Genomic DNA, 14092 nt, shown 5'->3' with positions numbered 1-14092 from the left:
CTAATTTATGAGCTGGATATACCGCCACATCTGTCAGTATCCTTATAAACATTTTCACTCTTAAATCCATCTAAAGACATTAAACACTGTCTATGTATAAAGATTGACTTACATCATAATAAACAGCAACCAGAAAATAAAATGGTTAGAGGATCGTCGGGATAGGAAAAACACATTTTTGTGTTAGGATTTTGTTTCACCCAAATTCAACTTTGTCCCCATGTTGTTCATTTTTTCAATGTTTTCATATCTAAGATGAAACGTAATTAAAATGAGCAATGTATATCCAAATGTACCAATAAATGAATAGTTTTTTTTTTTAATCTTAAACAATTTTCTCTTTATTCTAAATGCAAAAATCAAGATTCATTTTAGACAAATTGAAATGATTATTTTTTTTATTTAAAAACAACAAAATATAAACTACACTACACTTTTTTAAAAACCAAATTTTCTTCTTTTTACAGAACATTTTAGTGTTGAAGAAGCATTTTCAAAAATGGCCACATGTGAGCAAACAATCATCACAAAGACAGGGAAATGAATTTGTTTGAAAAATCAAGTTTCCTCAATGTTGTATGATGTCAATCTGCTCCAGTAAAACATCTAATATGCAGACCCGTCTCATTCCGTTTAAAGGGGAACTCACTCCAGTCTTAAACCATTTATTTTTTTCTGTGTCTACACAACATATATTTAAAAAAAAAAAATCACTCTCTACTATGACAGCTCCATAAGAGCAAAATACATCCAACAAATTCTGCTTAAAAACAATCCCTTTGACAATGAAGGAATGTAGTGCTGGTTCATCTTTTGCTCATGGCTGTAAATACCAGTACAAACACACAAAAAGAGAACACGTGAAAAACAGAATAGCATCACCAACTGAACAGCTAGAAAACAACAGAAAGACTTGGATTTAGCTACACATTAGTTGTTGTGTCCACCCTTAAATAATCTTTATGAAAGTTATATATTATTAGGTTTTGCTTCCCAGACAATTATCTGGTCAAGTTTGTCGAACAGGTACAGTGAGTGTTTTGGCACAAAATGTGGCTGCAGTATTTGTAGTATGATATGTGCTCTGCATTAAATAAAAAATTCTGAGTAAGTCGTATGATATGAAGAAAACGCACACCATCACCACTTCAACCAGCTACTGTCCAATATCTGCATAATAGAAAATTGTTGTTCATAACTAAATGTACAATAGCCATTCATGATAACACAATCCAGCTGTTTTTTTTCTTAGGGCATGATTCCATAAAGTATCTTCATCCCATCACGGGGAACGTCGCACCTGAGCTAACACTACCACATCCTTCACACTCAGAAACCGCATTCAAGCTTCTCCAGTCAAATGAAAACCACGGCAATTTGTTCTATATTTTTCTTCCTTTCTTTTAACACGGGTTATTAACAGCAGCGTGTTCATACAACATATCTGCCAACACTAACCTCTGAAATTAAGCAAAACATTTTTTAAGTACAAAAGGTCTCCACCTCTCCACGAGCCACACACACATTCTTCTTCCCAACAAGCTTCCCCTGCAGCTATACCGGCTTTGCTTGTTTGGATATCATTAGAGGCCAGTTTCTCTGCTGAACATCAAACCACAGCTGAGCTCTGAGCTACGACATGCTTAGCGCCACGATACTTGGCAATGGGCAAATATTGCCCTTTAAAATTAGAAAGTGAAATGACAACATCGTCCTGTTGTAGGTATTTCTGTGGCTTGATAAAGTTTCTGCTGCAGAGCAAACATTATTGATTAGTCTGCTGTTTTAAGATCATCTCTTACACAGACCAGTCTTTAAATCTGAAATTACTGTTTTTTCTTTTACAACGTTCCCTCATATATCTCCTTTATTGGTATGCACCAGGGAATGAGGAAGAAGTGTGCATTTAAAAAGGGGTTTCTGTGTAGTACTCGCTTGCACATGATTGGAAAGATATTTTGATCATGAGTGTGAGCGGTGCTGTGAGCGTTAAAATAAAAGAGTGTTGACAGTTATGTTAGGTAGCGCCGTACTGCCCCAGCTAAAGGATGGTGAGGGAAACCCTGGTTTGTGCACGTAAACTCCTCCGTCTTCAGTCAGCATGAAGTCCATTAGAACCACCGTGTGTTCCTACAGGGTGTTATTTTCCGGAGTGAAGAGAGCTGCCAGGCCCAATGCTTCAGTGTTCAATACATCCTTGTCTGGCTTCGGCTTTTTAAAGAGCGATGGAAGATTCCGGATATGAACCTCCTTCCTGAACTGCTGGCACAGAGCTTTCTGTTGGCAGGGGACCGAGAGAGGAGAGGTTAAACACAGCAATCCAAACATCTACCACAAAGAATTTCATTAGATTGTACAGCCCTGTTGAGCTGCCGCACAGTTTCTTTTTTTCTGCCGAGCACAGAAGATTTACAACACAGCCAGAATCACACTGCTGAGTAATGACTTGCACTATTAGGGCCAGTGTGTCCGGTCACTTCTGATGAGCTGCCTGCAGTGAGATGGAATAGAGAAGGACTGCCCTCCAGTGGCTAAAAGTGGCATTACCCCGACAGTTCCTGCGATGAGCTTCTTAAACTGGTCTTTCCTCTTCTTGTCTCCAACCTTCTGTGCATTGGGGTCCATCAGCCTGTGATCATACTGGTCCAGAGCCTCCACACTGATGTTTGGGATCTGGGTCATCACCGCCCTCAGCTCCATGTAGCGAGGCCGCTAAGACAGATGGAAGGACAGGTGTATGGCACAAGAGAGGGGATTAAAAGTGATGAATTTTCCACTCATCTCCACATGAGTGGAAAATTTGCTTTACCCTGGTATAACATGACTTTAGAGCTGAACCAATTAGTGGATTAAAAGCTAGTTAATCAAAAAACATTTTTCACATTATTTCACATTTTATGGACAAAACAATTCATCTTTAAAAAAAATTTAAATAATCATTAGTTGCAGTCCAAGATGAATTGTTGGACCAAATGAGGGCAGAAATAAAGAGCAGACATTGCAGGGACATCAACATCATTAGCCTCACCAGGTTTTCATAGATGAGCATGGCCAGCTGAGAGAGGGTGGAGTTGCAGACCTCATGCTGCCCATGAACCTGCAGGGCCCTGAGAACACTGGTGTAGAACCACGTGACCGCCTCGGGAAGAAGATTACCCCCTACCACCTGGAGGGACACAGAGTGGAGGTGGGAGATAAAAATTATAGAAACAAGTAGAAATTCAAGATTTTTATTTTTTTTTTGTCCACAAACTAAGACAAAAAATGACAACAAATTGTTCCCATTAACAAGTATTTTCTGTGTATTTGACACACACTGTTGCACTGGATGATGATGTTCATTTGTACTGTAATTTCGTTGAATCGCTCTCACTTTCATGCAATGTGTTACATTTTTTGCCAAAATAACGATTTTTCAAATTTATTTTGGCTGATTGTCAATGCAGATACTGTTTTATGCACATATTATTTTCCACCTAATAGCAGAGAACATCAAGTCTCTCTTTCAGTGCATCAACATTATTAGTGATGTCTTATACTGGAATCTCTCAGTTCAATATGATACCTTGAAAAATATTGATGTTTGATACCATGTGCGTGTTTTATTAAAAAGATAAATACAGAAGGCTTGTATACTGTGAGTTAAGCACATCATCATCCAAATTAATTTACTTTAAAGTGCAGCTGCTACTGGTGTATTGATCCTGCAGACAATGATTATTGAAACTGTATCAAATATTCAGAATGATATGCATGGATATTTGGATTTTTTTAACAACACTAACGCCTGCTCTTATTATGATGACCCACTGGCAGTTTCAGACGTATAATAGTTTTCAAACTGTACAAATTCACTGGGCAAAATAATAAAACTTAATCGTCAACAGTTGTGTCCTGTGTGCATAACTAAGTGTCAGCTTATCAGGCAGATGATATTTCATTTTAAAGCCTGTATCAGAAGATGAAGTGCCAATATTTTCTGCATCCGTACTGAAAATAGTCCCAGATAAATGCACCACTCAGTTTGAATGACATTTGCTAAACCCTACAGTGCCCAGCTGTTTCAGGAAATTACTCGGCCTTTTATAAAATGAAAGTAAATACTTCATGTCTTCAGTAGAGACATGCGGGCCACAGACAGGGATGGGAAGTCAGAGAGAGATTGACTATAACACTGTCAGTGTTGGTCTTTTCATGGGACTGAACAATAACAAAAATATAGAATTTAACCAGCACTTTAAGAGGAAAGCGTGACATGGAAGGATAATATAAAGAATGTTTGTTCCACTACCTGCCGCAGTAGAGTCCAGCAGACCATCGAAGCGGTGCGGTGACAGTTGGTGGTGTCCTTCCACGACAGCGAGGTGAAGGAGAGGGTCAGCAGGTTCATGTAGATGTTCTGGGGAAAGAAAAAGAAACTTTTGAGTTGATACGCAACATTTAATGAGCAACTGAGTGTTACTTGATATGTTTCTGTCTGACCTCGTGTTTCATCAGGCATTTCCCAAGCTCAGTCAGCTCCTCTGTGGGCTGCGCCGGAGCCGCGGTCTGCACTGAATCCATCATCATGTCTTCTTCTAGAAGAGAATATTTCAAGCAAAATGGTGAAGTGCTTGTCAGAATAAAAACAAACAAAATCTATTCATTGATTCCAATTTTTTTTTACCCTCTATTTCCTCCTTATTTGCTGCTGCTTCAGGCACTTTTTTGGAAATGCAGCTCACAGCTAGAAGAGAAGGAATAAGAGACGTATTACAGCCCCACAAAAACACACCAGTTTATCCCTCTCATAGACAAGTGACTTGGCTATTTAAGTTTAACTCGATGAAAACTATAAATTATTTAATAAACATTAGCATTAAAGTAAATAAACCTAATTAATCTATATTATTTTCAGACCCAAACCCTGATAGAACAAACACGGTCTTATCAATATGCACATTCTCCACTGTATCCAGGAATCATGGCTGACATTTGCACTTTCCTAATACATTTGAAACCGTCTTCAGCTTGTGTAGCTGGCAGAAACACGACTTCATCACGTGACTGAAGTGCATTAGCAGTATTAATGAAGAGGCCCTGAGCTTCCCTTCACGCTTTGCTTTACAGTGGTTTAGACAGGGACATTACTATCATAAAACAACTGTAACATCAATGTAATAAAAATAACTCACTTTTGCAATAAAACTTTTATTTTTAATCAATACTTATGCCAGCAAATGCAAAGTGGCTGGCACACAGTCTGCAGTGCAACGGTAGTTAACACACTTATTTCACCTTCAGAATAATCTGTTAATAGCAGCATATGCTTCAAATCAAGTCTGCATGTATCTGATGTTTTACCACACCTACCAGCTTATTATTATTACTGTTGTTAATTATATCATTTTATTTCTTTGTAAAACAACAACAGCTTGCTATACTTGTATGGAAATGTCACTGGGAGGATTAGACGTGATCGATCGAGATGCTGACACTTACAGAGGAGATCCAGCACCTCCCTGGTGAGCAGGCGCACCAGCTGCTCTTCCAGCATCTCCTGCGTCACCTGGCTCTCCTGACACACCACCACCTCCTCCTCATCCTCGCCACTAAAAGCACAAGAAACAGGTTGCATTAAAATAGATTTAAATGACTTATTTTCTTTCTGCTAAACAAAATAATGTAGCTATAATGTGAAAGTGTATTAATGTAGTACAACAACCTCCATTGTGACTAAATGTACTGTGACGTCACTCACTGGCTTCTGGACTACACATTTTAAGACTTGCATTTGGCAAAACGGCCATCGCCATCTTGCTGCTCTGGAGTGAAGCTAGAGAGCATATGCATTTCTACGCCTTCTCCTGATTAATGGTCGGTGTGGAAGCGATTTGTCACTCACAAGGTAGCCAAACCCTGAAGCATACACTGCATTATCGTGTATTATACATCATTTACTAAATGAACATCATGCTATATTGAGGAAGACTTGAAAACAGCGATTGCGACTAGAAACTGTTAACTGAGGTAATATATCAAGTGAGAAGGAGGGTCATTTTCTCATAAGCTTATATACAATCAGACTTCTTTCAGCCATTAGAAAGAATGCAGGTTTAAGGCACTTCGGCATTGGCTTCACTTTAAGACCAGAGACTCTATATTTTACATACAGTCAGAAATTGTGACTGAATTACCTACAAAAATTACCTAGCTTTTTTTTAAAGTACATGTCTAGCTTCCTCTGCATGACTGTCAAACTTTACAGGCACAAATCCAAAGATTTATAAAAGAAAACACAATCGGATACAAACACTACACCACAACTTACTTGACAGAGGTCCTCTGGTTGATGACCTGCCACTTAACGTTGAGTCTCTGCATTATGAAACAGAAGCAAGACTGTGAGATTTGGCAAAAAAGCAACTGTGAATGAGTGAGTTGTGAGTTGAGTGTCTGATGGTGAGATTAATGATGTACAGAACGGGAAGATCCTGACCTGCTGCATATAGGCGAACAGAGGGCCCAGCAGGGGGCAGAGCAGACTATTGTAGTAGTCCTGAGGACATGACAGCACCAGCTGCCTCAGAAACACCCGTAACAACTTGTTAAGGAAATTTTCTGATAACATAAAGCACTAGCTCAGCTTTGTCCATATAAATGACACAGGGGAAAAGATCTTGTATACATGTATATGAATTAAGTATGGCAATAGGAAATAAACTGTAGCAAATGGCAAGAAAGGATATGAATCATAGGACGAAGTCTGTGGTCAGGCACATGGTCGAGTGAGAAAAAAGCAGAGCGATTGATTTCTTCAGCTAGCCCACTGATGGTGTAGAATTCCTGCTGCAGGGACTGACCTGCACTTCCCAGGACGTGGAAGCTACGGAGGCGAAGAGAGCAGAAGAGCAGTTAGAGTTTAATCTGCAACAGCATGTGAGGTATAAATACAATAAAACTGCAACTGCTGCAACATAATTCTCACCAGTTGTCATACAATGTGGAGAAAAATCCCTGCATGCGCTCCAGGTTGGTTCTATACACGGGAGAGTCATAAATATCCAGAAGATGCTGAGATAGACCTGCAGGAAGTGCATATTGAGAAGGTTAAACCACAGTCTTCTCACATGATGACTCATTATGGGGCAAAAGACGCGTGTGGAAAGCTCCTCTTACCAAGAACCACATTCTTCTCTGCATCCATCACCTCATGAGCCTTGGTGAAGGTCTCACTCAGACGAGCCATGTTCTCTGGCATGTACAGACTGTTGTGAGTCCTGCAGTGAGGAGCACAGAAAAGAGACTGGTCACAGATCAATATGATAGCATGCGATTATTAGAGTACTGAGACACTGTTGGACAGACTGATGATTACAACAGGGACATGTCACACCTAAAAATCAAGTTCAGACCCATACCTATATCATGTCTGGGCATGTCTGCCTGATATGGGGACATTATGATCACTAGACTCTTTATTAGTCCAGGATACAGTGTCAACCCTACCTGATTAGAATCAGCAGGTTGGGCAACAAGAGCAGGAAGTGGGCGGTGCAGGGGTTTCTGTAGATGGGAGCTCCAGCTGGGGTGTAGCCTGTCACAAAACCACCAGCCTTTGCTTCCTCCAGGTCTGCAGGCCAGCGTGCCCGCTTCACCACCCCCAACATGGCGTACAAACAGAAACTCAACTAGGGGAAGGCCAAAAGAGAAGAACGGATGAATAGTTAAATGAGTGTTGCACTGTTATGTCTGACTAGAAGCAATTTTTAAAGCCATGCTTCTGCCGTGGCTCTCACGCAGGTGTTTTGCTCTCGGTGTGGCTGAGCCTTCATGGCCTTAATTGTTGCATCCCAAAACTACATTGATCTTAAGTTATCTATAACTTAACTAAAAACACAGCCACAGAAATCCTCCATCAGGACAGTATACTGCAGACGTTAGAACTCACATACTAACTTTACACTTGTTCACTCACCCGTCCTCTGTTAAGGCCCGTTGTGTCTGTATCTTTACTTTGCTCGGTGACCACCTGATCGGCTCCAACAAAGGAGAGAAACACTGCAGGATCTGACAGCACACTGTCACACAAAGAAGAAATATCAGTCAATTACCTGTCACGACATTAAAACACATCACGTACAATTTGAGAGAAATTCAAAGAATTCAAGACGCACTGCCTGATTTCATCCGAGGTCCATTCTGCAACCACCGAGGCCATCAGCTCATCTAGGAAAGCCTTCTGCTTCGCAAAGTCTTTGAACTGGTTACTGATGAGCACCAGAGCTTCCATCAGTGAACACTTCTCCATGTGAGTCAGCGATGCGTCGCTAGAGAACAGCTTCTTCACGTGGTTGTAAAACATGTCGAAACACGGCTGGAGGGGAAAAATGACAGACATTTATTCAAGCCTGTTCATAAGTGTAATCAATCCATTCCAAGCAAATATATGTATATTTGTGATGCTACGCTAACAGGGATACAAGGACATTTACCAAGATGAACTGTGGGTAATCCCGGCAAATTTTGATGATGGATGAACAGGCATGCCTCCTCACGTTCTTCACAGCTCGGGTCCGAGGTGCCTGAAGTTGGAGAATATAATTATTGACCTTGATGCGAAGGACGAGGAAAAGAGCAGATATTTGGTTCTGTGAGGGCGACTCACCTTTTTGTCCTGACCGATCTCAAATGTGATGGCTTTAAACAGCTTTAGGCACAAAAGAATAAAATACTTTAAGGTCAGAAACAAAGCGCCTTTTAAAATGTGTAAATCAAATGTCAGACAACGTTCAGACATCATGATTAATTATGTGCATGTAACGTTTATACAATAATTATACATGTACATAAATATATATGAATAATATGTAATAATCAATGAAGACTCCACCGACCTTGTAGAGGACCTGTGGCAGGAAGTGCTGTCTTCGTGTAACAAACGGGAAGAGGGCAGAGACGTTGGTGAGCACGCAGGAAAGGATGAGCGGGTCTTTGGTCTCGTAGTTCAGCACGGCCTGCAGCAGCTCCATGCTCTGATCTATGGGCAACTTCTACACAGGGCGAGGCAGAAGGGGGTCCAGACTTTATATCGCTATCATCAAACATTGTTTTTCCCCACGCACTTTTGTTCTGTTATGTGAAATTGCTCCCGTTACCTCCTCCTCCAGATTTTTGAAGATCTGTGCAACCATGCACTCCATGAAGACGGTCATTGCGTCCCACTGGACCACTGATGGAGACAGGAGGGAGCACAGGCCCTCAGCAGTCTTAGCTAATGAGGAGCACAGAGGGAGGTTAATTTGCTGTTTTGTCTCATTTATACACATTCCTACATCTGAGCCTGTTGTACCTGAGGGGGTGTTTGCACTACGCCCCTCTTTTTGCTGTGACCATGTGCCACGAATGAGGACAAACACTTACATGTGGTGTCCCCGGTGTCAATAGGACTGGCGATTTGATACTGTAACCACTCTGCTGCAATCTGGAAAGCCTCCAGAGGAACAATGCGACAGGCGATCCTCACCACCTCTCCCTGCTGCGCTCGGAAAGCTGCAAAGCAAAAAACATACACCATGAAATATGTAATGGGATACAATAAAGAGAAGTGATCGTAAGAAAAGTAAAGCTGAATCTATAATACTTACAATTAAAGAACAAATTGAAGTCCTCATCGCTGTCAAAGTCCACACGGGAGTACCCGCAGCTGGGGTTATCGTCTCTGGATGGGAATCCAGTCTGGAGGGGAAGACAAAACCTCTGAGTAACACGCCATTCGGTTCCCATACACTCTGGGAAAGGCAGCAAAGACATCAGCGTCTCACCTTGACTAGATTGGTCATCGATGCTCTGAGGTATTTGATGGCCATCTCCACGACAACGGCTTCCTTCGACAGAGTCTCATGTCGGAACAAAGATCCCCAAGTGGCCAGAGTGGACGACTTCAAAAACTGCAGGAAAACAAAATCACAAGAGATCAAACAGCTGAGGGATTCATATTCTACTGGTTCCAACGCAGTTTACTTCAGAGCGTGAAGTAAAGTCTCAACATGCTGTCATCTCACCTGGCTGGAATGTGTAGTGAAGGCTAAAATGGCCTCCATGTACTTGCTGAGATTCGCAGGTACCTCGACTTCTACATCTGAACCCTATGATGAGAACATGACATCAGAAAGTGAAAACATGCTCCTGTGGATTTCACACAATGTTTGCGTTGACCGAGACAAGACACCATGCGAACACAGGGATAAGTGTGGACACTCAGGATGAACTCACCACTAACGAGCAGAGCTGGCCTCCCAGAGCACACAGGACCTGACAGAGCCTCTTCAGGAAGACGTAACGCCGCTCCACCACCTCCACTGCTCTAAAGGTGCAGCATATACAGAGGGATTTAAGTCACAGCCACATGAACTGAATAAACGGTTATGTTGTTCTATGTGACTCATTACTTACTGTGATTCGGGGGATTTTTTACATATTGCCAGTCCATCTGCTGACCTGTAACCACACAAACCATCAGTAACAGTGACAGGGGTTGGTTGAAGCCTGTGAAGAGTGATGGAGAGAAGCAGCTGTACTCACTGGGCTCCAGAAAGGATGTAGTGGATGGCCACATCATCAAACAGCAGCATGAACGGCTTCCTGTCCTCCAGCTTGCCCTGTGGCAGAATGACACAGTTGTTAACACACGGCTTATTATTGTTAATTTAACGTCAATAGCAATAAAAAACGTCAAGGTTGTTACTGAGCGTGTTGTCACATGACTCATCTGATCTACACTTTCATGATTAATGCAAAGGCAGTGGGCGCATATTTCCACAAAGCTGCACAATCCTCTAGGTTACCCATTTTAATATTATGAAATCGATCAGGACCAAATACACACAGTTATAGTTCGTTATGTTGATCGGCTGATGTTGGCTTGATTTTTGGAGAATACCTAAATCCTGTCTGGGAATATCCTTCAGTCATACTCATTACCTGTAGCCACTTGCAGCCATAACACCATCCATATGAGATTACATCAGATTTAGCAGGAACTGTCAGACTTAATGTGCGCACAAGTCATCTAAATGTGGTTACAACTGCACAACGCATTCAAGAGTTCAATTTGAGTCGGATAAAATAGAGTTTTTGTCAAGAAATTCAGTAAATTAATAAGTAAGTGTAATAAATAGCCACATGGTAGCGCCATTTCTCTGGATCTGTAATACTGTACACACAGTATGTCATTAGTGCCGCTAGGAATCTCTCAGTCAAAACAAAGAAAAATAAAAATGGCTCATTTCTCTGGGTTTGAACATTGTTGTAGATTTAGAGTTACTACTACATAAAACAATAAGAGCACACTGCAAGATTTAGGGTTAATAATGTGAACATGGAAGGGGGATAACTCAACAAAATATACAACAAAAGTTCCAGTCATTTTTAGACATTTAAAAGCAGAAATGTCCCACATCATATCGTTAACTGTGGCCTTTTTGACACGTGTTTTCTCTGCGGCTCACCTTGCGGCTGATAGCGATGAGCAGACACTCAGCTGCCTCCAGCTGCAGGTCCGGTTCACTCAGCAGCAAACACAACATCTCCAGCAGATGACAGTTTCCAGAGGTGATGTACACCAGAGACACCCAGTCTATGTAGCCCGCCAGTGTATTCAGCGTAGCCACGGCGACTCGACAGTGAGCTCTGGCCTGAGTGTGGAGAGCAAAGAGAGAAGAGAGTGACACTGAAGTGATCGATGTACTTACATTCAGAAGTCGTTCATGTTAGAGCAGAGATGTTTTCTCACCTTCAGTTCATGTCCGGGTGAACTTTTCTGGATTTAAAAAAAAAACATACATGACACAAATATTATAGTCACTGTACTGTTGAAATATAAATAACAATGTATGGAAAGGTTATAACCATGATTGTACTGATAATTAATCTTAATGCTTCTCATTCCTACTGAATAAAGTTATAGCCAAACTGACCAGTTTACGGTAGTCCTCCCCATTAACGTGCAGGATGGCCATCATGAAACTAAAGATGCTCTCCATGTTCTGGGTGAGTGTATGCTGAATGTCTCTACGTCGCTGGGTGGGCAACGTCTGGAAGGTGATGACGTCCTCCGCCAGCCTCAACAAGATCAACATCACCAGCTCCGTCTGTGCCTCCTATGAAAGGGACAGGTGAATTTTAGTTTGACTTCATGTAGCTCATACCAATAGCAACACATTTCCTTAGAAAGGCCAAGAATAAAGTCTGCACTGATAAAATAAACAAGTGGGAAAGATGTTTAGGTTCCCAGATGCTGAAAGAGGAAGTTATCCACTGGTGGCCGGGTTGACACGATGACGACACATGTAAATGAGTATGACTAATCTTTCTTGGTACTTATTTGCATGCGAGTTATTACGTAATCCTATTCAAATTGCATGCTAGCCAACAACTGATAAGCAGTATCAGACTGTTCCCTGCACCGTGCAAGGTACTCACCCCTTGGCTAGTGAGAGCCTCCATCTCTTTCAGCATGTCTGGCCAATGCTGAGGCCATTCCCTCTTAATCATTTCCACTGTGATTCGTGACAGGACATCTTTGATGTGACTCTCCTCCTCCAGGATAGAATGAGTGCCCTGATAAGACCCAGAACAGGTATCAGATATCAGACAGACTTTAATATCATTTGGATCATAAGACAGATGTTTAAGTTGTTAATATCACACTTACTTTTGATAACAGCTGCATGGCACACTCCTTCAGCTGGACTTTCTCTTGTTGTTGCATGTTGTTCCATCTGAACCTGCAGGAAAATCAAGCTCTCTTTCAAATACATGCTTCTTCCATCATGCAGTTATTGATCACTCTTGATTGATGATGGTTCTGTCACACTCACTTGATGACATGCTCCAGGATTTGCAAACCAAAGTGTCTCACTACAGCTGGCTGGGCTTTGTCGGCTAATTGTAAGCCACATGGTACACAGAAGGCGCTGGTCTCTTTAAACTCCTCACAGAACTGTTGTCAGAAAATAATGCTCGTTATTTTACAGACACACCACATGCAATCATCACTCAAACTTCTTAGGGTGAAAAATAACGGTTAACATTACTACATATATGCAAGTTGTCAGCGCCAAGAGGCTACAGCAACAGCAGCCTCTGCAGCATTACAATAAATAGTTAATTAGCAGAAAGCTAACCTATCACCGAGCCATCTAAGCTAGGGGCAAAGTTGCAATTAGCAACCTAACTAGCTAGCCTTATTAAATCAACTGCTATCTTTTATAACCCTCAGCAGGGCCATCAGTATTAAACCATATGTTACCATTACTATGAATGAATGAACGTGAGTCGACAGTGAATGTGGTGGTGAGGTGATACTCAGGGCATACACCGGCTAGCTCGCAAAGCATCTGGCCATCCTCATTACAAATTTAGCAAACGTTCACTAACAAAACACAAACAGTGAGAGCAGTGCCGTTACAGCTAGCCCTGCTGAGAAACACTGACTTTCTAATCGGCTATGTCGTCACTTGAGTTTACTTTAATAAATGACAAGCTCGGCTAACTAGCAGCTAGCTAGCAATCCATAACGATGCTACCTTTAGGGCCTCCAGTCGGTAAATTTGGGTTGTTTCTGCATCCATCATCACATTCACAGCTTTGATAAGCTGCTCACACATGGCGGCCACCTGGTCAGCCATGACTTCAGGTAGCGTCTTGCACTCTGTTAAGGCGAAAGCGAAGGGCTCCCTTATGCAAAGCACCTGCACAACAGTGAGCCGCGTACGCTCAGGGAGGTACCAACGTGCACAGAGTGTGCCGCATGCGTGTCTCAACCTCTGGCTCGCCGTCGAATGGGAACTCTGGGAGTTGTAGTCGCTATCTTTAAATGATCGTCTATGTGAGGAAAGAGGTGTCACTTCTGAATGTATTCACATTCATTAGTTTATTTAATATCAAATGGTTGGTGTCCAATAGTAAGATGTTCTCTGCTAGTTACTAACTTTTTCCCAGGAGATGTGGAAAGACAATTTAAGAAGACAACTGTGACAAATGTATTCAACCAACACAAGATGTATTTATTATCTTACCTAAACACAAGAACAGAATCACAATAAAACAG

General features: G+C 41.6%; 1 protein-coding gene across 2 annotated transcripts; it reads right to left on the bottom strand.

Moving 5' to 3' along the window:
- Positions 1–380: 380 nt before the first annotated feature.
- Positions 381–13826, bottom strand: xpo5 (exportin 5). 2 transcript variants are annotated; one of them, XM_084375891.1, is made up of 33 exons: positions 13569–13826; positions 12861–12982; positions 12695–12767; positions 12463–12600; positions 11958–12140; positions 11774–11800; positions 11490–11675; positions 10564–10640; positions 10435–10479; positions 10255–10345; positions 10044–10127; positions 9804–9929; positions 9627–9717; positions 9403–9531; positions 9138–9253; positions 8877–9032; positions 8648–8689; positions 8475–8564; positions 8157–8356; positions 7958–8060; positions 7489–7670; positions 7159–7259; positions 6968–7064; positions 6730–6865; positions 6479–6577; positions 6311–6357; positions 5482–5591; positions 4667–4726; positions 4483–4574; positions 4292–4399; positions 3029–3166; positions 2548–2712; positions 381–2277 (listed from the first exon to the last, which is right to left on the bottom strand). In XM_084375891.1, exons 1-33 carry the CDS (start codon positions 13668–13670, stop codon positions 2131–2133), a joined length of 3663 nt encoding a protein of 1220 aa, XP_084232017.1. In that variant the 5' UTR covers positions 13671–13826; the 3' UTR covers positions 381–2130. The 2 variants fall into 2 exon arrangements, with proteins under 2 accessions (XP_084232017.1, XP_084232016.1); XM_084375890.1 differs by having other exon boundaries at positions 4483–4577; positions 13569–13825.
- Between the last annotated feature and the right edge of the window lie 266 nt (positions 13827–14092).

The sequence above is a fragment of the Pagrus pagrus genome (genome assembly GCF_965226575.1).
Source record: "Pagrus pagrus genome assembly, chromosome: 15".
NCBI lineage: Eukaryota > Metazoa > Chordata > Actinopteri > Spariformes > Sparidae > Pagrus > Pagrus pagrus.
This window is presented reverse-complemented; position numbering and strand designations above follow the sequence as displayed.